Genomic DNA, 26866 nt, shown 5'->3' on the forward strand with positions numbered 1-26866 from the left:
CCGCCGCCCGAGCCGCGGACCGCAGCATCCCACACCCCCGCGGGGGGGGACGCCTCGGCGCCTCCCCGCCCCCGGCCCCACCCCAGCCCCCCCGCCGGGGGCCCGACCCCCCACGCGGCGGCCCCGCGGGGCGCCCCGCGCGGGCGCGCGGGCGGCGGGGGGGCGCGGGCCGGGCGGCGGGGGCCGGGGGCGGCGGCGGCCCCGCCGGGGCTCCCCTCCCGCCCGCGCTCGCCGCCGCGGTGGTGCGTCCCGGAGGTTACCGGAAGTGGCCGCGCTCGGCGCTGCCATGTTGAGGAGCCGCCGCTGCCGCCGCCGCCGCCGCCGCCGCCGCTTTGTTGTCGCCTCCTCCGGCTGAGGAGGCTCCCCGAGCGGGGGGAGCGGGGAGGAGGGGGCCCGGCGCCGCCGCCGCCGCCGCCATGGAGGCCAACTGGACCGCGTTCCTGTTCCAGGTACTGGGGGCCCCCCCGGGGGCGGGGGGGGGGCCGGGGGGCCGGGCCCCGGGCGGCGGGCGGGCGCTCCTCCTCCCCTCCTCCCCGCCCGCCGCCCGCCGGCTCCGCGCCCCGGCCGGCCCGGGCCTCCGCGGCGCCCCCCTTTGTTGTGGCGCCGGCCCGGGCCGGGGCGCGGAGAGGCGGCCCCCGGGGCGCGGGCCGGCGTGTGTGCGCGCGTCCGGCCGGGGAGGGGGGGGGGCCCCGCGGCCTCCCGCCGCCACGCGCCCCCTCCCCCCGGCTCGGCAGGGGCAGGGAGGAGGCCGGCCCGCTGTCACCCGCCGGCGCCCCGCGCCCCCGGCCCCCCGCCCCCGCCCCCGGGCTTGCCCAGGCGCGGGGGCTCCCCCTGGCCCGGCCCCGGGTCCCGGGACGGAGCGGCCGGACCCGAGGTGGTCTTTGCACCCCCCCACCCCGGGGGGCTCGGCCGCGGCTGACACCGCGCTCCTCTCCGCATCCCCCCCCCCCCAGCCGGGGGGCCCGGGCATCCCCCCCAGGGCATGGGCGCGGGGCCCCGGAGGGGCCGGCCCCCGGCCCGGCCGCAGAGCCCCCACATGAGTCACCCCTCGGGCTGTTTTTCTTCTCTTTCTTTCCCGGAGCCTCCGTGGAAGCCCTTCGGACGGCGATTTTTAGTAACTTGGCTTACTTTGGGGGGGTGATGGGGAGGGGGTGCCGCTGGTCCTCGGGCCGGGATGGTGACCCCGTTTTGGATGCCCCGGGATGGATTTGTATTTATTTATTTACTTTTCTGTCTCGTTCCGATTTACAAACGAAGCGTTCAGTGGGCAGCTCGGATGAGCTCACTGGGAAACTTCGGAACAGAAAGAGGGCAGGAAACTCATCACTGTGAAGTGCGTTCCTCCCACTTCTCTGTTATTTTCCTTCTTTGAATAACTTCGAGAAACCCCAGACTCCTGGAGCTCTTGAGCCCTTTTACTGAGTTAACCAGGAACGGATGTAGATTTTTAATAAATGTATTCTCTAAACCACTTTACTCACCTCAGTGGTCTTGATTTCAGAACTGGAGAATCCAGTATACAACCCAGTCTTTTTTTTTTTTAATTTTTAAAGAAATATTTCATATCTGCAGAACTCTTTGATGGGTAGTTTGGACTTGGGTTTTTGTTTGTTTTTAGTCTTTATAAACAGGGGTTTTCAAAATTATGAGACTCCTGAAATTCTTTGTCTCCCACCCAATCTCACTTTATCATATTTTGATGTTTGGTGGTCAGCACGTGCTATATACGTTTTTTAAAAATGTAGTTTATGTTTTTCAGGGGAGAGATAATTTATAACTATTTCATGTACAGGTGGTATTAAAAGTGACAAATATCCTTTCTAGAAAAACCTTTCAGACATTTTTAAAAATGAGTTTAATAGGTCTCTGGAGTAGTTTTGATATGATGAACAATTTACATTTCTACATTAATCTAATCAGAGATGGCGAAAATAAAAATACTTTTTATCTAGGGGGAAAATTCCTGTTTTATATGTTTAAAGTTAATTGCTACTTAGAACATATTGTAACATTTTAAATTTCACTTTCCTGAGATAAGTTTCATGTTAAGACATCACTGATTAACTGTTTATTGATAGATTTTATGTGATTTCACACATAAAATTATTTCAGACTTTTTTTTTAAGCCAATGGTCCCATCTGTCTTATAGTCAGGTGTGAGAGATAACATTTTGATCCAGAATTTGACTGTTTGCATAGTTTTAATTAAACTGAGTTTAATGATTTTATATGTGTGTGTGTGTATATATATACACATGCACACACATAGACATATATGGAGAGATAGTTGACTGGATATAGAAAATATTCCAAGAATTTCTTTTAAGAGATATTGAACAGATCTACTCCGTTTAGATTTTTAAATGATTTCTTCTATTGAGTAATGAAGGAGTAAATTGCATTGTTTGTTTCCATTAGCATCTTATCACATTTATATTTTAAAACAATTTAACACCTGCTTACTTTACAGATACAGGGTAGAAAGTGAAAGCCATAGCTGTTAAAATGTTTGATGGATGATTCTCCTAACAGGACATTCAAGATATGACTCACTGATGCTAATTTGTTTCAGTACAAAATCTTTTACCCTCTGGCACTGGAGATTTCATGGTGCCATATCCTACCACCCTGAGTGATGAAATAACATTTTTGTTTTGTTTCTCACCAACTGGAGACAAGGAAAGCTCAGGCAGGGGTTAAAGGTACTACAATTGAAGACATAGAAAAAAAAATTAAAACTTTGGTTTCATGATGTTCCTAATCAAATAAAACCCTGCCCTGCCAATGGATTTTTTTTTTTAAAGTGTACCTTACCAGAGTCAGGTAGCAATTGGTGCTTTAGTCTGTCCCTACCACTGATTTGGGATGTGAGGAGAAGCCAGTTCTTTCATTAAGAAGATTTCATGTAGAGGATTATTGGAATCAAATTCCTTCAAAAATAGGGACATTCTTGATAATTTCGCTTAAGAGTGATCAAGGGAACTCTTAGGACCCTTGTGGAAGTGAACTTCAGCAGTTCTGTGAAAGTATTTACATGAATATCTATATCGATAAAATAGTACTAAGTGCTTTTAGTTCTCAGCCATCCTAATGGTTCTTTAGTATTGAAAAATGCCTCTAAATTGACTGAACTTTGTCCAAAAGATTTGCATTCTCAACTATCTGATCTGTCAGATGGCTTTGAAATTATGTATCTTGATCCATCTTCACTTTGTAACTAGTTGTATACTGTACATAAATTTGGAATTCTTTGAATCTGATTGGGAAAAGGGTAGAATTAGACAACAGATCTCTTTAAGGCTTCTTTCAGTGTCACCCAATGAGATTCTTAAATCTCATACAGAGACCTAGAGAAACTTCATTAAAAAAAGCATGCTGTAATTCAGTACGAATATTAAGTCCAGAGATGCCCTGAATTTTGAAGTACATACAAAGTTTCTCAGAACTTCCCAGCACTCAAAGGGAGGTGAAGTCAAAGGTACTAAACCTGTTAATTGAAATTGTCTGAGGCTAATCACACTGTGTGGTAATGTGGGACACTGATTTTAAGTTTAGCTTTGGCACTCTCATCAAATAAACTGGGAGTGATAGTGGGTATTCTTCTTATCCTTTGGGGAGAAATTGTATGCTTGCATATGAATGTGTGATTACATGTCTTTGTTTTTCTATCCTGAAGGAGGCTAGCTAAATGATTGCAGGATTTGTGATTGTAGGGTGAGAGAAGGATAAATAAGCTTCTAAAGTCAGACTGGGAAAAGGCCCAGGACACTGCTTGAACATCTTAGGGACTTAAACTCCTGTTGCTTGTGTCTTCCTAGCGTTGTGGAAACCTAAACTTTGGGATTTGGGACCATTGCCTGAATCTCAGATAATTTTTGATAAAGGAGAAAATGTTAGAGAAACTGTTTCAGGAATTAACCTACCATATTGTAAAAAAAGTATTTGTTAGCATGGAGATCTATGAATCTTAGCAGAATCAAAACCAACATGTTAGCACAAATAGCAACAAGCTGATACACAAGGGAAAATTGGGTTTCATGCCTGATAGAATTTTTTTTTTTTTTTTTTTTTTTTTTTTTAGTTTTTGCAAGGCAATGGGGTTAAGGGGCTTGCCCAAGGCCACACAGCTAGGTAATTATTAAGTGTCTGAGGTCAGATTTGAACTCGGATACTCCTGACTCCAGGGCCGGTGCTCTATCCACTGCGCCACCTAGCCTCCCCCGATAGAAATTTCTAAGCAGCCTATTAATTCCTCAGTTTTTATGGAAGGTAGTTTTTTGAAATAGTGGGATGGGGAGGCATGCACATTAGAACAAAGTACCTATCTAGTATTTTAATAAACACAAGAACTTCTGGAGAAATATAGATTTAAAGGGGGAATTTAAATTTTTTTATCTGTTTTTTTCTTTAACCTGTCTGATAATTCAGCAGTTTGGACAATCAATTTTAATACAGATCTGGGAAGGCAATTTATGTAGCATCAGGTGAATTACATAATAGAAGTACTTTGCTGTGGAATCTCCTTACAGATACCCTACAGTACAAAAAACATTTAATTTCAACTCAGTATCTGGTGGGGTTAAGGGAAAATTTTTAAAGTAAACTTACAGATTAATGTACATGATCAGATCACTAGATTTCATTCATCATTGAGCAATAACAGCCCTTTTGCTTAATCACTAAGGATTTTCTGATGATAAAGGAGGAGACATGAGCCTTTTCTCTCCTATTTAATTTACAAGTGGATACTTTGGTTGTTTTGGGCTAATTATATAGCAGAAATATAATTTTTTGGATAAGTTATTTAAACATGACTTTAGCAGTGACAGGATAATGTAAAGGGACTTTATCAACTAGTACATCTCTTCTGAACTTGGGTAGTCTGGAGTTGAGTCAGCTGTTTGAAAATGAGAGCAACTCTGGTGTTGGAATGACTGGGGTTTCTGAATTACTGCAGGTTTGCTTAAACATTTTACAGAAAGTATGCTTTCAAGCTCTTCCGTTTGTTTCCTTGGGTTTGTGTTGTCCGGAGCATGTTGAATTTTGAAGGCTGTTGTGAGTGGTTGTGTTTCTTAAGTGTAAATGTTTGGTTTTAGGCCCATGAAGCCTCCCATCACCAACAGCAGGCAGCACAGAACAGCTTGCTGCCCCTCCTGAGCTCTGCTGTGGAGCCCCCTGATCAGAAGCCGTTGCTTCCATTACCAATAACTCAGAAGCCTCAGGCACCACCAGAATCATTAAAGGATGCCATTGGGATTAAAAAAGAAAAACCTAAAACTTCCTTTGTGTGCACTTACTGCAGTAAAGCTTTCAGGGACAGCTACCACCTGAGACGCCATGAGTCTTGCCATACTGGGATAAAGTTAGTGTCACGGTCAAAGAAAACCCCTACCACAGTGGTTCCCCTTATCTCCACCATCGCCGGAGACAACAGCCGAACTTCGTTGGTCTCAACCATTGCAGGCATCTTGTCCACAGTCACTACATCTTCCTCTGGCACTAACCCTAGCAGCAGTGCCAGTTCCACTGTTATGCCAGTGACACAGACAGTCAAGAAGCCCAGTAAACCAGTCAAGAAGAACCATGCTTGTGAGATGTGTGGGAAGGCCTTCAGAGATGTCTACCACCTTAACCGGCACAAGCTTTCTCATTCAGATGAGAAGCCCTTTGAATGCCCTATTTGCAATCAGCGCTTCAAGAGAAAGGATCGGATGACTTACCATGTGAGGTCTCATGAAGGAGGCATCACCAAACCATATACTTGCAGTGTTTGTGGGAAAGGCTTCTCGAGGTACTGGGTTTTTTCCTTTTTAAACCTATGCTCTCAGTGAACTTCATTTTTGTCTTCCAGAAGATGAGGGTGGGGGTGGTTATTTTAATAATGGATATGGGCAAACTTGGATTACCAAATGAAATTGGTGATAAAGGACTGAGATCTAATATCTCTAAGTCACCGGTTCCAATTTGATTCAGTTGAATGGTGGTCAACATCTTACTTTGTTTAGGAAGTGCCCTGCTAGATTTCAGCACTGAATTGAGTAGAAAGGCATGTATTATTGCCATGACAGTTGAATGTCTGGGTATAGAAGCTACAGACTGAAACAAGGAAGTATTCCTCCAGAGTGGGGTAGCTTTTCTCATTTTTGAAAAGGTACTTGGGAAAATATTTCTTTCCTTCTGGTCCGAGTGCTGAGACTTTGACTAATTTTTAGGGGGGGATGAGATGATTTCTAAGGCTCCTTCCAACTCTAAAGTTCTATGACCCTAGTTTTAAAATCTTTTAAAATCAGTATATTTATATCCTTTCAGACACATTATTAGGGCTATAATTTTGGCCATATTTTAACTGTGCAAGATAAGATTTAGTGTAATTTGATGTTGAAAAGTAGACAGTCTTCACAGGTAAATAGGTAAAGTTTTTATTGGTGAAAGGAAAAGGTTCCTTAATGCTGTCAGCTTTCTTAAAACAACAAATACTACTTTTCCTCTCCTCTACCCTCTCCAAAGGCAAAAGGCATATAAGCATCACAGTTGGTGACATCTCTGTGTTCCATTACATGCTGTACCTCTCTCTTTCACAGGCCCGACCATTTAAGCTGTCACGTAAAACATGTCCATTCAACAGAGAGACCCTTCAAATGCCAAGTAAGAGTTAAAATGACTTATCCTCAGTAGGTCACTTAATGCACATGATCCAGAAAGTATATGTTAATCTCATCTCTCAGATGCTGAATGGTCTGGAAATTACCAATTTGAATGATGTGGTCCATTTAAACACTAGTTTGATTTAAAAAAAAATGACAATTTGTGTTTCTGTGATAATAGGACCTTTTAAAAATTGAAGCTGCCCTTATACTTTGGAAACACCATTTTTGTTGTAGAAAAATACCTTCTCTTACAAAAGTTAGTTTGTAATTGGATAAGATGGATAGAAGAAAGATGGATTTGTGAGGAAAAATCTGTATTTTCTCCAGATTTTATCACTGATTATTCTTATCAGATTTAAAAAAAATATTCCTTTGAACTGTTATGAGATCTTGATTGAAAGCTAATGATTTTGTAACATGAAAAACAGTTGTAACAAAGAAAATTAAATACTGAATGCTAGGCATTAGTTTTAGTCATTAGTTATTCTACTTTGGTGCTGAAAGTCTTTGATTTAATGTGATTGATTAGTCACTACAGACAGGTTGGAATAAGTACTTGAATTCAGAGAAAAATTCAAAAGAGTAATTTTTTTTTCCTTTCCCTGAAATGGAAGGAGGTGACATCCATGAAAAATTTAAAATCACCATTTATAAGACATGAATAGACAAAATTTTAATAGCTCTGTCTGAGTATTGTGGGCATTGTGACACATAGATAGTACAGCGTGCTTCAAAATGAGTGGAACAGGATAGTCTATATTTAAAAAAAGTTTTCCTCCCTCATGCAGACATGCACTGCTGCCTTTGCCACCAAAGACAGACTGCGGACACATATGGTTCGCCATGAAGGAAAGGTATCTTGTAATATCTGTGGTAAACTTCTGAGTGCAGCGTATATCACCAGCCACTTAAAGACACATGGGCAGAGCCAAAGTATCAACTGTAATACATGTAAACAAGGCATCAATAAAAGTAGGTGAAACTTTTTTATGCTATATGTATTTTAAATTGCCTTTTTTTTTTTTAAAGTAATGTATCAAAGATGTTCAGACCATTCTTTGAGTTCCATATTCTCAGTCAACTTTGGTTTTTTCCACTTTTTACTGAAACTTCCCAGGTGTCTCAGAAGAAGAGTGTAATAGTGTTAAGATATTTCTGACCTATACACAAGAAACACTGGCTCAGGAGGAGCTTCATTACTTTCAAGTCTGTGTTTGTCCACATAGATTTGCAAGCCTCATTTGTTATGTATGCCCATGTTAGACATAGCATAATTGTCTGATCATTCTTTTCCAATGAATCGTTTTTCCCAGGAACTGTGATGAAAAGCCCTAATGTATTAGAACACAGAGAGCAGAAAGTGACTGTGGTCCAACTGTTTGTCCTCATTAGTCATGACTATTTTAAAATAAAAGAATTTCCAATATATCATTGATTACTACCTGATTGCATTAAAAGTAAATTAAGCTTCTGGAGTTATACTATTTTTTTCTTTAAAAAATTGTTTTCTTGGTGACCTTAAAAGTTTCATCTCCCTGAAGAGGTGCAAGTCTTCCTGTCTTGTCTCTTTGTCTGTCTCTCCCTGTAGGCAAGCAAGCAGAACTGAATCACCAGAAGATATTGTATTAGGAATTGAGCTGTGTCATATAGTTCTAGATCAAGTTTGGCTCAGTTGAAAAGTTATGACAAAAATCATTTCCAACCCCCAACCAGTTAAAGAAATGGAATTTCTTACCTAGTTGAAAAATAAAGCTAATTTATCTGTCAAAGTCTAAAGTTGGGGATTTAGTCTTTTCCATGTACCAGTTATTGATGATGTTGCTTTCTACTGGTACTGCTAAATAATTTTGCATTTATACAGACTTTTTTCTTCAAGATCTCTGCAGTCAGTTGAAATAGAATTATTTTATTTTGTTTTATATTTGATATATTGAACTGAAAAAACATCCTCATAAGAGAGATGATTAAAATTGAATGAAATATTTCATTAAATATTTCATTAAATTTGACTAATTTTACTTATTTTTAAACTTATGCAGTGTGAAAAATCAAATTAAGTATTTTTAATTGTATGAGTATTTTAAAATTTAATTTTTAATGTGTTTCATTATTAGTCAAGAAAAGGCATACTTAAATATTTTGATTTACTCCCAACATTTGTTCATTGAATCCTTTTAAAAAGACATTGTCAGTATTTTGAAATAGTAAAGAGATTTTTTTTTAATTGTTTGGTCTGGGTTCTCCAATGTCCCTACCCTCCTGTTTGGTATTCATTTCTTATGTTACCTTTGGATTGATTTGATCATTAGCCGTAGAAGAGATGAGCTTTGGAAGAAGATATCTGAACAAATTGCAAAGATTAGGAAGAGTAATATAAGTGGGTATTTGTATCCAAGAGAGTTTCTTTAGAAATTTTTTTTGGGGGGGTAACCAACAAAATTTTCAAGGTAAATTTAAAATTTTGTGTTTGTATTTTATTGGAGTAGCATGCATGAATGAAGAGACCAGCAACCAGAAGCAGCAGCAGCAGCAGCATGTGACCAGCTGGCCAGGGAAGCAGGTAGAGACACTGAGATTATGGGAAGAAGCTGTCAAGGCAAGGAAGAAAGGTAAGAAGAGGTTTTTTGGCATTTCAAATGTAGATAAATGTTTTAATTTAGTATGTCAAATGATCAAAGTTAAGAGGCTATGTATAGTGAAGGGTGATTGAAAAACATCCTATGTGGAAAAAAAAATCTGGTAAAGTTTTATTTTTGATGATAAAATATCTTACTAGCTTTTTTTATTCCTTATTGGAATCTCCATATATCTTTCTGTATTTGTTGTAAATTTGGAGAGAAATTTGTTTGTTGAATAAATGCTCATTAGCTTTTTTTGATATCTAAGAATGGTATTTGGCCATCTATATCTTTCATTTTTGTTTAATTTTTTCTTTCAAAAAATTCTCATTTTTCATGTTGGCCATTTTTGTGCCTTTATCTGTCATTGGAGAATTCATTTCCTTTGTGTCCCATCCTTCCACTATATCCCTTCCTGTTCTCCCCTGTCTCTTCTCTTCCTCTTTTATCTCTATCAACCATAGTGTTGACTTCTTTCTTCTTCATAATTTTGATTTTAATATTATTATTTAGTGGGACCCTAGGATATGCATAACCTGTCCCTCAGTTCAAAAGTTTATTGTAATAGATGAAAAACTGAGAATCATTTGCCTTTTCTCTTGTGTATATCATGTTAAAGAATCAGCTTACTGACTGTTAAAGCTTTCAGTTAAAGCTGTTCAGCTTATGGGCACAGCTTTGACTTCTGATCTGTCTTGGGGCTATTTCAGAGAAGCATATTTGTCAGCACATCTTCAATTTCTGGTATATTTCCCCTAACCCTGCCTTTCTTTCGGTCCCATTATTTTTAGTACATTAGATAGAAATCTGCCTATGTTGTTCCACTGAAGTGTCCTGTAGTTTCTTCCCATCTTTTTCTTTTGTGTAGGGTGACTACTCCCTCAGATCCCTTCTAAACACCTAATAATTTTACTAGAGATAGTAGGAGTAGCATCCTTTTTCATATATCCAATGGCATTGGAGAAAAAGAATGCGGCCTTTCAGTCAGACCTTCTCAAGTGATGCTTATTTCTGTCTTCCAAATGTAATTATTTGTCATTATTTTGGCAAATTGATAGTGATGGAAATAGATGAGTTGGGGATGGGGGAGAATATCATATTATATAATAAATTTAAATATTATTAAAGGGACTGCTTGTTTATCTGTGAAATGATATTCAGAGTGTGTTTTATTTAGAGGTCAAGGGGCCATAAGTGTTCCATCAAGTCATATTAAAGCTTAAGAAATAAAGACCCTAAAAAGTACTTTTTTGGAAGATATTATGGGGAGAGAATACATCCTAATTGGCTGTGTTACCAACACCTCTTCTTTTAGATAGTGTATTTCACTTTGATTATATAATAACTCAACTGTTTAGACTCCTCCTTTGACCCCTCATGAAACAAAATGCTATTGTGTTCCCATTCATTGTGCCTGTAGATGGCAGAAAGCTTTGTATCCATGTTCAACTTTGTAACATTTGAGAGAGTAAGGAAGCTTTGATAAGTTTAAGGCTCCAACTAAATTGACAGTGTGTGTTCCTTTAAGTACTGGTGCTCATGTTAGGGCAAAGAGCATAATAAAGTGGTGTAGAGAATTTGTGGAGCCTGTATTGAATTAGCCAGGGAATGACTGCTTATTAACTCTTTCATGGTTGAACCATCCACACTCAACATGACCCACTTGTAGAACAAGGATGCAAAAAAAAAATTTAGACTTAAATTTATTTTAGCTTCAGTCTATTACTTTTCATTTTGTTAGCCACATCACTGGTAGCCCACTCATTTCCTAGGAGTTCTGTATTCTGGCTAACCAGCAGGTGGTGCTGATTTGTGGGGGTGGGGACTGAGTTATCTTCCAAGGGAAATTTTCTCTAAGATGTGTCCAGCCACCCTCTCTGGAGGGCTTCCTTGTCTGGGCCACTAGTTAACCCTTTTCTATATGCTTGGTAGTAGTATGGGTAATGTGTGCAAATATGTTGTGTTAAGATTAATGAACCTATTAAGTTAATATATAAATAATTTAGGAAATTGGAGGGGGTTGGGAGAGGGTGTAGGGCATAGATCTAAGGGTGAAGTGTTTTGTTTTGTATAACATATTTAAGAAACCTAATTGTAATCAGGTTTATTTAACAGAAATGATTGTTCTAAGGCTGAAATAAGCACAGAATTACTGGAATAGCTTTGCTTATCAGTCCCTAATAATGGCTTTTTAAAACCTTCACAGAATGTCAGTTCACCTTTGAGAAGGCTATAGAGTACGTACCATTCGGTATGTACACACTCTCTCCACTACTTACAATGTGCCTCTTGAGAGGATTTTTCTGATTGTTCGATACGATACTGTGTAACCAACGGCCCAGCTCTCTGTAAACCAGCCCCTCTCGCCTGCTGGTGGTTGGCTCTTCCCAGGAAAGCGTTTAGAATTCAGACGAACTGCATGAAGTGATAGTGAGAATACTTAGCCCTACTGCGGTGCCTCTGCTCCCCAGAGTGCCATGCAGAAGTTAACTCATCCTCACACCACCACTGTGAGGTAGGTAAGTAAGCTTGATTCCCCCCTTGTGGGGGGAAACCTAGACCAAGAGGCTGAGCAACTTGCCTAAGTCCTAAAGGGAGTCAGTATCAGAGACAAGATTAGTGCTCTGCCATCCCAGCCTGTGCTCTGAAGGCACCTCTGTCATATTGACGTCTTGTTTGAAAAAAAAAATGTTATTATTTAACTTATTAAACTTATTAAATACTTGTGACTTTTAATTTTTTTAAAAATTGATTCAAAAGATTTTTTGAAATTTCATTTATGGTTTTGAGAGTCTAAAGACTTTTTTGTCTTCTCATTTTTAGAAGCTGCTAACCTGTGCCAAACCTCTACGGCTGCTACGACACCTGTGACTCTTACTACTCCATTCAATATAACTTCCTCTGTGTCGTCTGGGACAATGTCAAACCCAGTCACAGTGGCAGCTGCAATGAGCATGAGAAGTCCAGTAAATGTTTCAAGTGCAGTTAATATAACCAGCCCAATGAATATAGGGCACCCTGTAACTATAACCAGTCCACTCTCCATGACCTCTCCACTAACTCTCACCACCCCAGTCAACCTCCCCACCCCAGTCACTGCCCCAGTGAATATAGCACACCCAGTCACTATCACATCTCCAATGAATCTACCCACACCAATGACATTAGCTGCCCCACTAAATATAGCAATGAGACCTGTAGAGAGCATGCCTTTCTTACCCCAAGCTTTGCCCACATCACCACCTTGGTAAACAGTATTATTAAAAAAAAAAAGTTAAAGTAAATATTTACCAGCAACATTTTTTTAGTTTATTAAAGCAAAAGTCAAACCAAGGAATTGGGAGATCTTATTACACTAGTTAATAAAAGACTAAGTAGCATTTTCCTCTAATTTGGGATTTTTCAAAGTAGGGTATGTAAAGTGATCACCAGACCACTTCTGTTTAAACAGGTTTTTCCTTTAGCTCACAGCAGTGTTGAAATGGGATAGTAGTTGATGAGATGAAATACCACAAATAAAACCAGACATATGAAGTGAAACACACATGTGCAAAAAAAGTAGCATTACTGTTTTTATCCCAGAAATTATCCTGAGTAGGAAATTATTTTGCTTTAAACACTAGCAAAAACTCTTCCTCTCCCAAATAGGGTGGATGGCTGATTTTTAACCTACCACTTCTAAATCCACTTCTTGAGAGCTAGTGTAGAATTATCTACATTTAATGTTTTTATGAGTAAATGCATTACATTGTCATAATAAAATGCATTTCAGAGAATATGCATTTTACCTTTGGGAATATGTTAATTTCAGGCAGCATTCCCTATGGGAAAGGTGATACCAGCTCTGATATGCAAAGCATATGATAATTTATCATTCTAACTTCAACATATAATAGGGATTGTGACCTGATATTTGGAGATGTAAATATTGCTCAGCATATTAATCCTGATGGAATATAGCATTGTAGTTGACTTTTTAAAAAATTAAAAAAAAAAGATAAAAACAAAAATTGTGTTTGGTAAGGAAAAGCTGCTCCTGAGAGGAGGAGACAAAAGTATGTGGACAGGGAGGCTCCTGGCCTACCTAGACCTCTGGGACTCTTATTCAGGAGCCAAAGGAGTACTTTGGAATACTTAAGAAATATTGCTTTAAAATTGGAAGACGCTGGAGGCACTTAGATGTGATGTATATGCCCTCTCTCTCCCAATCAGAACCTGTTGATATTGCAATGGGGACAGATGTGTTAGTTGCTCACTAGAAGTTTTGTCTTATATTAAATTGTATACAGTTTTTATTCTAACCACTAACTAGGTAGTATGCCCCTTCAGGACAAGCAGAGTGTGTCTTTTTTTTTTAATTTCCCTATTTTCTTAATCAAGTGTTGTGCAGATCTGTTGACTTTTTGTAAATATTTACATCATCACTTTTTTTCCTTAATTTTTTTTTTAATTAAGAAAACACTTCTATCAGCTTTGTGGTGTTTTCAGGGAGGCAACTGTATTGAGCTCCCTGCAGAAACTCTGCAATGATCTCACACACACACACACACACACACACACACACACACACACACACACACACATTGAGACATGTGCTTTTTGTTTCTTAGCAGAATGTTTTTTCTGTGTATAAAGTAGAAACCAAAAGCTAGGAAAACAGATACTCTTTAGACCATCATGCCACACATTAATGTTTGAAAAGCATTGTTTAAAAGAAAATCCAAAACCAAGATTCTACACTATCTTTTTTTAAGTTGCAATTTGTGTGTGTTTTGTTTTCTGTTTTTAATCTTGCAGTTGAGAGAAATGGAAATTAGTTGTGTTAATCTTGCAGAATGTTTGCAGGACTATCAAACTGGATGACTTCCGTTTGTACCCCTCTGTGTCAGTCCATACATCAAAATACCTTGCTTTCTGAGGCAGACTTCCTACATCAGGGACAGGTATCTGTGTCATTATACAAAACAGTTCTGGGGGTTGAACTACATAGTAAAAAAATAAAAATAAAATAAATAGAACTTAGTGTAAAATAATTTTATAAATGATCTTTTGTACTTTAGGACATTAAATTGTACAACTTTTGTATATATAAAAGCTTAGGAACTTTCTGTTTAGCAGGAAGGCAACACATTCCTACACTTTTAATGTATATGTTTGTTATAATGTCCATGTAAACATATGCCCTATGTTTGTGCCTTTTTAATTAGTTTGTCTCAATAAACAAAATGTAGAGAAAAATATGTAGCTATGACTTTGTTACAACTATTCATATCCACAGTTCAAAGATCTGTTTGTTTTAATATGTAGAGCATTATGTTTGGACTACTGGAAAGACTAGAGCAGGGAAGGCCCATGTCCAGTCCTTCTGAGGTCTGGAATGGGCTGCCCAATGGCCACACCTGGGGAGGAAGCTCATGTCCCAGCAAGTGGTACAGTAGCTAGGATCTGGCTCTGCCTTGCTGGGATCTGTCAACTTCATGAGTAGGGTGCCCCCCCCCCCCGAAAAGTGGCTTAGAACTCAGGAAGCCTCTGACTTCCTTGAGTGTGGCCCCTAGGTAGCAGTCCTCAGTTGGGAAAGGGATGGGCCCCTCTGGGCTAGAATGGTCATTTGGACCCTGAGAGTATTAGTTCTTTTAAAAAAAAAAAAGTGGAGATATTTACTAGAAATGATTGTTTTATCAATTCATTGTATAATAAACAGGAGTGAGACTTCCATTGTATGACTTCAGTTAAAATGCTATTTCATATGCACTCTTTATTCACTTAAGAAGCTTGTTGGCAATAATAAAACCATATTGTGTCTTTTTGGGGGAGTGGGAGAGATAAAGGTGGGGTAGATGGCAAGTATGGAGAAGGGGGATGGATGCACAAGAAGGGAACAGGCTGGGTGATGGAATTGCCTGTCTTAGTGCCAGAGTTGAGTTTCTTCTGCAGATGAATTGGCTCAACTGAGTAACAAAGGCCTGACCGACAGCGTTCTATGAGAAGCAAGTGTGTGTTCTTCCTTTTGGGCTGTAACCTAGTTGAGCTCCCCTTTATCAGATTGGCAGCTAAAGAGTTGTATTAGATAATACTTAAATCTGACATCCATCCTGTTACGCTCTAGGGCTTGCTGCTTGGCCTGCAATCGCTTTTTATTGTGTATCCATTTCCCTTCTAAGGTGTGCTCCTAAATGAAGGTTTCTATGTACGCAGATGATTTTACCTGTCAATACCAGCACTGTATTACTAACATGCAAAATACTGCAAATTTATTTTGACAAATTAAAGTTAACCAGTCACAAATGTCATGTATTGCTTAATACCTCAGAAGCTTCATTAATTTACTGTGATAGAGAGAGACTTTGAAGCATGACTTCTGGAGGCGTGAATGTATTCAAATTGGGAGGAGGAGGGAATAAAGAGGGGTTTGTATGAATTGAAGATTGAGAATTGTCACAATGTCCCAAGGGAAGGAACTTTGGTCTGTGGTGAGGGGGCCCTTCAAAATAGCCCCAGGCCAGACTTCAACAATTTAGGGGTTTAGGTCAGTACCTACTCACAGAGCAAATTGCAAAAAATCCACTCCCATATCCATGCTTTAGTTTATAGCTGTCCTCCTCGTGAGTTTTCTTTTACCTGAAGATGGATTTAATCTGGGGTTACATTCCATAAATCTGGCTTCCATTTCATAAAAAAATGGTTTAAAATACAGATGGTTTATTTTTCTCCAAAGTTGACTATAGAATGGGCAAACCTTTTTAACAAGACTTTTCAGCCTTTAAAATGTACTTGCTCTTGCTGTTTTCATCAGATCAGAAAAACTGGCATAAGAAGTTTTTCTTTGTGTTTTTTTTTTGCTTTTTTGTTTTTTTAACAATGAGGAAGTGCCATTGCTGGCTGGGACTACCTGCTATTTTCAGGGTTCCCCAGGTACCTGGAGTTCTGAATTGACACTCAGTTGTGGGATTTTAATGTGGAACCTTCAGAAGTCATGAAAAAAGCCAAGGCAATATCTTTTGTTTGGGACTATTTATACTTCTGAAAGTAAATGGGAAGATAATTTTAAATTATTCTGCCTGACCACTTTTCTTTCTCACTTCCCCCATTTTTGTGTTATCAGTCTGGTACATTTGCCAAGTCCCTTGGGTTCTCAATCCCTTTTGGGTTTGATTTTTGGAAGAAGGCTCCTCAAGGGTTTTGGAAGACCTGGGGTCAGATCTGCCATTGTGTGGTCTTGGTCAAGTTACTGTCTGGATCTTACTTTCTTCATCTGAAGATGAGGGAGTTGCACTAGATGACTTCTTAGGTTCCTTCTATTTGTTATTCTTTGATCCTATGACTCTCTACTTGGCTCTGTAATGGTTTGTGGCACCTAGGATTCTAGGTTCTCTTGGTTATACTTTGGGGCTATCTCCTTGTTGGTTCCTGGAAAGGTTTGGTAGTGAAATAGTTTAGAAGGGAAGTTTGGGATTTCATTCTTCACATTTCAGAGACCCAAATCCTATATTCTACTGCCTCCAATCGAGTCATTTGAATTAACTTCACCTAGAAGAATATTTAGAATACACCTTGATTAACCATGTAACTTAGGAGTGTTTTTATATGGTAGTCATTCTAGAAAGTTGATATAGATATCAAATTTTTAGACTCAAATTTGATTTTTCTCATTACTACATTATTCCAGAGATTATATCCATTCCCTATTATTTATTCACCCCATTGGTATGTTTAATAGGACCAGGTTTTTAAATTCAGAATTTTCTTAGTGGAGTTCACTATATGTATATGTGTTAACCATATACTCTCATCTCCATTTTTTTTTTTTTGGCCCATACTTATGATTTCCTTAGTGTTGGAAACTCATAATGAACACCCTCTTCTCCCCATTGCAGACCAACAACTGCTCTGTAATTTATAGTTTTAGAGGCTTGCTTGAGGGCACAAAGAAGTGAAATAAGTTGCCTGAGTCTCAATATGAATCAGGCACCCTGAACCCAGGTCTTCCTTAACTCCAAGATGGATTATCATACTACCTTATCCCCACTTGCCAAGAGTTAAATATTAATATTGGAAGTTTGGAACCTTTTTTTTTTTTTTAACAACATTGAACTCCCCAGGTGGAGTGCTGCAGTTCCACAGGACTAAGAAGAATCTGAGTATTGCTGACTTTTTAATCAAGTGTATTTCTTAAAGGGTCCCACAGCTTTATTTTATTCTTATGATAGGACAAACTAAAGCTGGAGGACACATAGGCTCTGACTCCTGGGGTTTGTAATTTTTTTTTCAATCCTAAACAGAATGGAGAGAGTGAAATTTTAAACTGACCCAAAAGAGTTGTTTATGGCTCTACTGAAATGCCAAACTTATATGTTGGATTTCTAGTACCTTTGATATGAAACAGGTAAGAGTAACCTGCAAAGTCAACTGTGATAACTTTCCATTTGGAAGTGATGAGAAAGGGAAGAAAGAACACTTGAAGAATATACCCTGGTGATTCCTGCATTCTAGGACAATCATCTATCTCTAGGACATCTGTCTCCCTGCCATTCTGGATATGATGGTTGAACTCCCAAATGCTGAGAGCTTTGGTCAGAGTGGCTGTGATCAATATTTAGAGCAGAAAAATCACTTCTCTCATATGGAAAGAGGATAAAATCTGTAGCAAAACAAACAGGCCAGCTTCAGGTAATTAAGAGGGTATTCCCAACAATAAGGATCATTAGAGAGAAGGACACTCTTCCCCCTTTAAGTCACCAGAGGTGCTCTCTCCTTATTAGTCCTACTCCCATTAAATCATTTATGCCAATCTAGTAGTATCTAACACAGAGATCTTGTCACTGCTCAGCTAAACTAAAATGTTCCAGTGTTGGTCATAATTTCCTACCAGGAGAGGGAGAATGAATGATAGTGATTAAGGAGAGGAAAATCTGAGGTTTGCTCTGAATTTTTGCCTCCAAACAAATAGATCTTCATTATTATGTGCCAGACCCTAGGGGTACAAAGACAAAAATAGAAGTCCCTCCTCTCAAGGAGCTTATGTTTTTTTAAATTGATACAGCTTATATGTTATACGTGCAAAGTAATTTAAGAAGGGGGGATATCTGGGGATATTTTTGGGGTGGAGGTATATTTATGAATAAATAATAGAAAGATTCACCAAGTTAGACTAAATCTTGAGGGAAAATAAAGCAAGGATTCTAGGAATGGAGAGATCACAGGATAAAGATTTTGAGCCAAAAAGCATCAGAAGTTTAGAGATCATCTAATCCAGTTCTATCACTTTACAACTGAAGAAACTAAGACCCAAATAGAGTAATACTAATTGACATTCTAAAGTTCACAAACTGCCTTACAAACCTTAGCTGAGATTCAAGACCTAGGTTCTCTGTTTTCAAACCCATTATTCTTTCCAAATCACTACACTAAAGCACACGTTTACTCTGGGGATAGTGACAGCTTGAGATAATGCACATAAGCTAGAGGTTAAATATCAAGTTAGGAAATAGCCAGAAGTATAGTTTGGTTAGAAGGCATGAAGGGGGTTTTATTTTGGAGAATTAGACTAAGGATGCTGTAGTTGTGCCCACCATGGATAACTTTTAGTTGTCATTTTGGTGAGGAACAAAGGGAGGTAGTAGATCCTGGTAGGGGTTGGGACCTACCAGATAGCTTTGATATCTTGTTTTGGAGGTCAGGTAGCATGAAGGAACCAAAAAACCTTGTGACACTCAGCCTTAGTCCTGTCCTCAGATTCCTGGATTGCTCTGGGGAATGATTCTTGTCTAAATGAGATTGATGAATCCTGCCTACTTTTTTCCACCACTCAGGACTCTATTCTTCAACCAAGCACAATTTATTCAGATTGTATTGACATAGAAAAGAGAAAAGAAAGAGCCCTGTCAGAATTAATGAAGGCACCTTATAGTTCATTTTTAAGGCAGGCAAACTTATTATTTTATTCTTAAAATAAGTTTATTTGTCTTTTTTTTTTAACTCACCAAAGTTTTCCCCAACATACTTCCCTTTTGTCTTCCCCAGACAATCTAAATGACAATATTTTTAGAGACAAAAAGAAAAGGAAAAAGAATCGGCAAAATTGGTCAATATATTGGAAAAGCCTGAAAATGTGCTAATTTCCTAAGTTTTTTCCAAAGTAAACCATCCTATCATCAGCAGATGGGGATAGTTTTATCTCCTCCTTATCTATCAACACTTTTAATTTCTTTCTCATCTTAATTCTATTGCTAGCATCTCCAGAACTATATCACATAATAGTGGGGATAGTATACATCTTTGAAAATATGACTATTATTGCTTCTAAGTGCAACTCATGATGTCAAAAGACATTGTTCTGATCTAAATGACTAGGATGAGGAAGGTTATGGACTTTCCCCTTCTAGGGATCTTTTAGCAACCTGTCTGCCCTAGGATGGATTAGAAGCCATCTTTGCCTAGAGTAGAATGGACAAGATGACCTCTCTCTTTTTTTTTTAAGTGGGACAGTGGGGCTCAGTGACTTGCCTGATGTCACAAAACTAGTATCAAGTATCTGAGGCCTCTTGATTCCAGTACCTGTGCTCTATCCACTTCGCCACCTAACTGCCCCATAAGATGGCCTCTTAAACATTTCTTTCCAGCAACTATGATAGAGTTAGCTCTTCTCAGCAATATAGTAATCAAATTCCAAAAAACTTGTTACAGAAAATGCCATCCACAATCCAGAGAAAGAACTATATAGTTGGAATGCTGGACAAAACATTATTTTCACTTTTTAAAAATTTGTTGGTTTTTTTGTTGTTGATCTTTTCCCCCTTTTGTCCTGATTGTTCTTTCACAGCATACCAATGTGGAAGTTTGCTATCTTGGGGAGGGAGGAGGAAATTAGAGCTCAAGATATTACCAAAATGAATGCTGAAAACTATCATTACCTGTCATTGAAAAATAAAATACTATTAACAGATAAAAGAAATTTCTTTTTAGTACTAGGGACTTCTAAATTGTATGATATAAGAATTCTTCTACAACTGGTTACTCCCTTTCCTCAGGGAAGTCCAGGTCTATAGGGAAAGCCAAGCATTAATTATATGGAAAATTAGGAAAAAAAACAATAAAAACTCATGTTTAAATAATCTTTGCATACATTACCTCATTCTATCCTCCCACCAAGTCTCTGAAGTAGGTGCTATTATTAATTCCATTTTACTGAAATGAAGAAAAGTTAAATGATTTGTTTAAGCTCACACAGCTAGTAAATGTCTGAGACAGGATTCAAACCTGTATCTGCCTAATTTTTAAAATCAAGACTCTATTCACTATATTCATAGTACTTCATGGCTTAGCTCTATCCAGGTGCTAAAAGAGTCACACTAACCTGTTCATTTTACTTTCTTATCCTCACTAAGAATTTTGAATCTATTGAAATCATTGAACTTTTAATCTGACCCCTGGGTGAGGACTCTTATCAACTTCCCCAGCAAAAAAGTATTCTGTTGTTATCAAGGGAAGGGAGGAGTATTGAAAAAGCAAAGAGCAATAGTGGTCTCAGTCCCTGGGCATTATCACGCTAAGGATGGGCTCAGATTCCTTTGGAGATGTGTTTCATTGGAGTTCTTTTTTTCCTTTGCAATCCTGAACTTTTTCCACAGGAGATTTTATAGGCTTTTCTGATGTTCATAATCCCAAGAATTAAGAAGTCCCTCCTTATTTAACTGAAAGTCATTTTTATGAAATGGAAATCGTCATATCACTTTTTGGGTTTTTTTTTTTTCAAGGCAATGGGGTTAAGTGACTTGCCCAAGGCCACACAACTAGGTAATTATTAAGTGCATGAGGTCGAATTTGTACTCAGGTCCTCCCTACTCTAGGGCTGGTACTCTATCCACTCACTGCGCCACTTTGCTGCCCCGGTCATAGACACTTGGAAGTCATCTGCTGCTGCATCTTTCTATCAGGGCCATTCTCTCTTCTTCACAGGAAAGAAAGGTGAGACTGATGGCAGAGCCAAAAAAAAAAAAGAAAAAGTCAGTAAATCTTTCTAAACTCCCTACTGAGCAGGTTCATTAGTTTTGCTAAATCTGATCTGCAGCACTGATTCCCAACTTCCTCTGTTCTCCTGGATTCACAGACTTCTCAGAGATGAGGAAAAGCACAGGGGATTGATAGGGTGGTTACAGCCACAAGATAGGTCAGTCATTTGATCAAAAAAATCTGGATTTTTTTCTTTAAGTGTATGAATTTTAAGAAGCAAAAGTTTTGATCAGCTAGGTGGCCAGCCCTGGAGTCAGGAGTACCTGGGTCCAAATTCAGTCTTAATAATTACCTAGCTGTGTGGTCTTGGGCAAGCCACTTAACCCCATTTGCCTTGCAAAAAAACCTAAAAAAAAAAGAAGCAAAAGGTTTTATGTAGCAATACAAGTTTGCCATATACTGAATAGTCTTCGGATAGATGTTTGGAAAACATGAAATTAGCTTATCAATTTTCTTCCATGACAAGATGGACTGAGTTAATATGAAGAGCATCCAATATATGAAGGAAACAGGTCTACCAAAGGGTAATGGGGGATGGGAAATGGGAGTAAGAGACAAGCATTGCATTATATCAACTTTGTCATTTTGCCAAGGGATAGCCCTGTTATTAAGTAATACTCAGTGGCCTTTGAGATTCAGGGTGAAAGTTGGGAGGCTAAGGGATCTTGTCTCTGGTTTAGGAATAACCCCAGGCATAGTCCTGCTTGGAGGAGTGCCATTTTTTTTTTCATTTAAGGAGAGGCAGGAGGAGGAAGAAAGTTGCATTCCTGGGTTTTCCCACTGGGCTTGTAGGGAAATAGGAGAGCTCCAGGAAAACAAACTGAGCACATGGGCCTATGCACTCTCCACTTTCTTCTAGGACAACAATATAGTGCCTTGGTAACCAGTTGTTGTGTAACTCAAGTGAAGACTTTCCATGAAAGAACATGATGTTTCAACATTTCCATTGGGTAGGGAGGAAACCAGGCTGGGGAGCCTGGCAAAAAGCCCCCATTTGTTACTAGACAGGAGCAGAGCCCCAGGCTCCTTCTCTTTTTTCCCCTCCTTCCCTTTTAGGCACAGTAGCCTCTTCTTAAGCCTCAGGATGCTCTCTTCTCAAATTCTATAGGACTAGAACAATCTCTTTTCCTCCCCCTCCTCCTCTTCCTCCTTCTCTTCCTCTTTCTCCTTTTCCTTCTTCTCTTCTCTTTTCCCCCTCCTCCTTCTCCCCAAATCACTATCCTCTTATTTTTTGAAAAGTATTTAATATGCTGCACATTATTGCTCAGGTTGGTAAAAACTGTTTTCTTTTTTGTACTTGAATATTGGTATTAGATTGAAAGCTTTTCTTCTCTAGGTTCATTCTTTTTTTTTTTCAATTTAAGGCAATGGGGTTAAGTGACTTGCCCAAGGTCACACAGCTAGGCAATTATTAAGTGTCTGGGGTCAGATTTGAACTCAGGTCTTCCTGACTCTAGGGTTGGTGCTTTATCCACTGAGCCACCTAGCTGCCCACATTCACTCTTTAGAAAGACTAGTAGAAAAAGGAACAAAGGGGGTGATAAGCTATCCCATTCTGTTCCTATGTGACTTGGGTTTCTTCTGCTAGGTCTTATACTTCAAAAACTTTTTATTCCATATACCTTGGATATTGAGTATTTGATATGGAAACATTAAAAACATGATTCTTAAATTTTTTATGATCAATATTTGTCAGGGTCCTAGTGAACAACATTTCTGTCTGTACAGTTTAGAATTTTCCAGGATATTTTAATCCCTGTGTTGGTAGCACAGGGATTTGTACTCTGTTAGTTTGTGAAGTAGAGATCTTGGAATTCCCGCCACCAGATTAGATCTTGTCAGGTATTTTGTGGATGCTAATTTTTTTTTTTAGGTTTTTGCAAGACAAATGGGGTTAAGTGGCTTGCCCAAGGCCACACAGCTAGGTAATTATCAAGTGTCTGAGACCGGATTTGAACTCAGGTACTCCTGCTTCCAGGGCCAGTGTTCTATCCACTGTGCCACCTAGCCACCCCTGGTTGCTAAATTTTTTCAGCCTATAGTGATATGTTAAACAATTTTTATTACTTCTTTGCTAATTAAACCTACATTGATCACTGAGTCCAGACTTGCTTCTTTGTTTTGGGTTATCCATGACATGGCTCCCCACGATTATCAGAGATATTTGAGAGAACTCAGGGACTGTCTGAGGGCATTTTGTGTGTCACGTGGTTATCAGGACACTGGACATTTGTCAGCATAATTTCTAGGACTCTCCAACCTAGGTCAATAGTTTAGACATCAGTGAAGAAAATGATTAGGGGCTAAAGATTTAACTTCAAACTGATCACTATAACAAAATATCCTCCTGCATTGAATTCTAAAATGGAATAGGATGCCAGCATAAATCCAGAAAACTTCCCTTCAACACACATACACACATGCATAATCACATTCACACATATAATTATATATACATAATATATACCAACACCCCATATGATCACACACATATCCACACACTAATATAATGCATAACTCACATGCTAGTTCACATGTATATATATATATATATACATAAACCATATATTCACAAGCACATACATACCTATGCTCACACATACACTTATATACCCATGCAGCTATACACACAGAAACCCATTAACACTTACATATAAAAATATACACATACTCACATACAATACTTACATACATATACTCAAAACTCATTCACACACATTCTCATACATGCATATACTCATATGCACATCCATGGAATTCTTAACTTGGGATCCAAAAATTAGGGGGTTTTTTTAGGTTTTTTTTTTTTTTTTTTGCAAAGCAATGGGGTTAAGTGGTTTGCCCAAGGCCACACAGCTAGGCAATCATTAAGTGTTTGAGGTCGAATTTGAACTCAGGTACCCCTGACTCCAGGGTTGGTGCTCTATCTACTGCGCCACCTAGCTGCCCCTAAGAAATTAGTTTTAAAAATATTTTAAGAACTTTATTTCAGCAAAACTGGATTCTTTTGTAATCTTCTGTATTTTATTTTATGCATTTGAAAGCATGATTTCATAAGCAGACCCAGCCAAGACGCAAAAAATGTGAAGAATTTCTGATATATCTATTCTCTCATTTAATTTTCTCCCCTTAAAAGGCTACTGAGATTAAGTAAATTAGATTTTAGTATGTGAATCTTACATAGAAGGGAACTGAGGATTTATTTATTTATTTATTGTTTTTTGAAGGGGGTTTGCAACACAATGGGGTTAAGTAACTTGCCCAAGATCGCATAGCTAGGTAATCATTAATTGTCTGAGGTCAGATTCAAACTTAGGTTCTCCTGATTCCAGGGCCAGTACTCTATCCATTGTGACACCCTAGCTGGCCCTGGTTCAGAGAATTTAATAATATCTTGTGGTCCAATAAGTAACAGAGTTGGAATTTGAACCCACATCATCACAACCATAGGATAAATTCAAGAGGCATGCAAGGAGAACTGGATTCAAATCTTGTCTCTGACACATATTGGGTATATATGACTCCAGGAAGTGACTAAAACCCTCTATTCTCAGGCAGCTCTCTAAGACAGGTGAAAGAGAAGGTACTCACCTTCACTGGCACGGGGAGTTGTCTATACCAGTAAAATGGCAAGTCTATTCCCTATTAATAATAGTATTGGGGCAGCTAGGTGGCATAGTGGATAAAGCACCGGCCCTGGAGTCAGGAGTACCTGGGTTCAAATCCAGTCTTAATAATTACCTAGCTGTGTGGCCTTGGGCAAGCCACTTAACCCCATTGCCTTACAAAAAAAATAGTATTAACTAGCCTATTGAATATGAAAGCATATATATTTTACACAATACTATTTACATACCATTTTCCAGTACAAAAGAGCTTTTTATGGTTTATTATCATATTTATTGAGCCATTTAAGATTTAGAAAGTGCTTTTCCTCACAGCAACTCCATAGAAAGGGCATGTGAGTAGCATTGGATCATTTTACAATTGAAGAAATAGGCTCAGAGATATTAGAGAGATCAATGTCTTACAGCCAATTAGTGTCAAAGTCAGGACACTTTGTGTCTCTACTGCCTCTAAGTCCAATCCTTTGCCCGCTATCCTGCACTTCCTTTCCTTATTTGACTCACACAGAAGATATCACAGGAATTATTCTCTTATTAGAGATAAGAAAATTGAAACTTGAATAGGTCAAAGGACTCCCAAGGTCCCAAACTAGAACTAGACCTAGGTCAATCTCCCAATGTCGTTGTGTATCTCATCCATTATAAGGGCTCCAGACCCATATAGGGTAAGTGGTTGTAGCTCTTAAAAAAAAAAGCCTCCCACACTTAAAAAACATAATGAACTGAGAGAAAGAAATATGATATCTATAAGGGAAAAAATTTCTTCATAAACTCTATGGAAGGATTCCAATCCAAAGAAAATTAAATAGATTGATTTACCGTGGCATCATAGATGCTATTTTATCATCACTACACAGTCCTGAGTTCACATCTGGCAGCAGACATTGACTAGTTGTGTAACCTTGGGAAAGTTGTTTAATTTCTATCAGTCTCAGTTCTCTCCTCTGTAAAATGGGGGTAATAACAGTTTTCTCTGTTCCCAGATAGTTGTGAGGATCAATGAGATAAGATTTTTTTTTTTTAGTTTTTTGCAAGGTAAATGCAAGACCTTGCCCAAGGCCACACAGCTAGGTAATTATTAAGTGTCTGAGGTAGGATCTGAACTCAGGTACTCCTCCTCCAGAGCCGGTGCTCTATCCACTGCACTACCTAGCCACCCCAATGAGATAAGATTTGCAGAGCACTCTGCAAACCTTAAAGCACTATGTAAATGCTGAATATTTTTATTATTACAACTAATAAATAGAAATAGAAAATTAGTTTAAAGATAAGATCTAGGGTTGGGATAAATGGGCATTTTTCTATTTGCAGTTCAGAGAAATGTAAGCAGTGTTGAGTCAGGTATGCCTTAATAATGATATTAATCCTTTCTATTTTTAAAAAATAACAGAGTTAAAGGAAGCATTATCAATCAAAATGTCCAGGTTTTCAGTTTCCACTAAACTCCCAAACCAGCAGCTGCCACACTTCACGGGGTTAAAGTACAGGAATGGGCAAAGAAGTGGGAGATGAATTTTAATGTAGGCAAGTAAATAAGAAAGTCTTCAGGCATAACTAGACCAAACTATACTTACAGGATACCAAACTGAAGAATTATCAGTTAGGATATTGGAAAGAAACAGACTTTAGAACCAATGTAGACTCTTACCCTGAGGCAATTATCAGTTCAATGTACAAGAAAAAAAGGACTAGGCATTATCAGAGAGGATATTTGGAACAAGTCAGAAAACATTGTCCTTTCTTTGAATAAAATCTGGCTGCTTTCGTCTCATCTGGTTTATGCTAGAACTAACTATCCAAGAAGTTGCTGCATGCTGGCAAATTTGCCATACCACTGGAAGGAATTGGGGTGGGACTGAGCTGAGGATTTGGAAGTAGAATTGCTGATGTATATGTTTTTTTTTTTAATTCAAGAACAGGCAAGCAGTTTTCATACAAAAAATAATGGTAACTAGAACATAGTTCT

The 26866-nt window shown here is 39.0% G+C and overlaps 1 protein-coding gene across 5 annotated transcripts; it reads left to right on the forward strand.

The window, feature by feature from the left end:
- The first annotated feature begins 269 nt into the window (after positions 1-269).
- On the forward strand, positions 270-19497 carry VEZF1 (vascular endothelial zinc finger 1). Of its 5 annotated transcripts, none has more exons than XR_012475840.1 (7): positions 270-449; positions 5097-5791; positions 6582-6645; positions 7418-7619; positions 9134-9256; positions 11472-11784; positions 12089-12172. XR_012475840.1 is itself a non-coding variant. In XM_074223631.1 (7 exons), the coding sequence occupies exons 1-7, from the start codon at positions 417-419 to the stop codon at positions 12514-12516; spliced, it is 1590 nt and encodes a 529-aa protein (XP_074079732.1). In that variant the 5' UTR covers positions 276-416; the 3' UTR covers positions 12517-19497. The 5 variants fall into 5 exon arrangements, 4 of the variants coding, with proteins under 4 accessions (XP_074079732.1, XP_074079733.1, XP_074079734.1 ...); XM_074223631.1 differs by having other exon boundaries at positions 276-449; positions 11472-11516; positions 12089-19497; XM_074223632.1 differs by having other exon boundaries at positions 279-449; positions 7436-7619; positions 11472-11516; positions 12089-19495.
- The last annotated feature ends 7369 nt before the right edge of the window (positions 19498-26866 follow it).

The sequence above is a fragment of the Macrotis lagotis genome, chromosome 2 (genome assembly GCF_037893015.1).
Source record: "Macrotis lagotis isolate mMagLag1 chromosome 2, bilby.v1.9.chrom.fasta, whole genome shotgun sequence".
In the NCBI taxonomy this organism is placed as follows: Eukaryota; Metazoa; Chordata; class Mammalia; order Peramelemorphia; family Peramelidae; genus Macrotis; species Macrotis lagotis.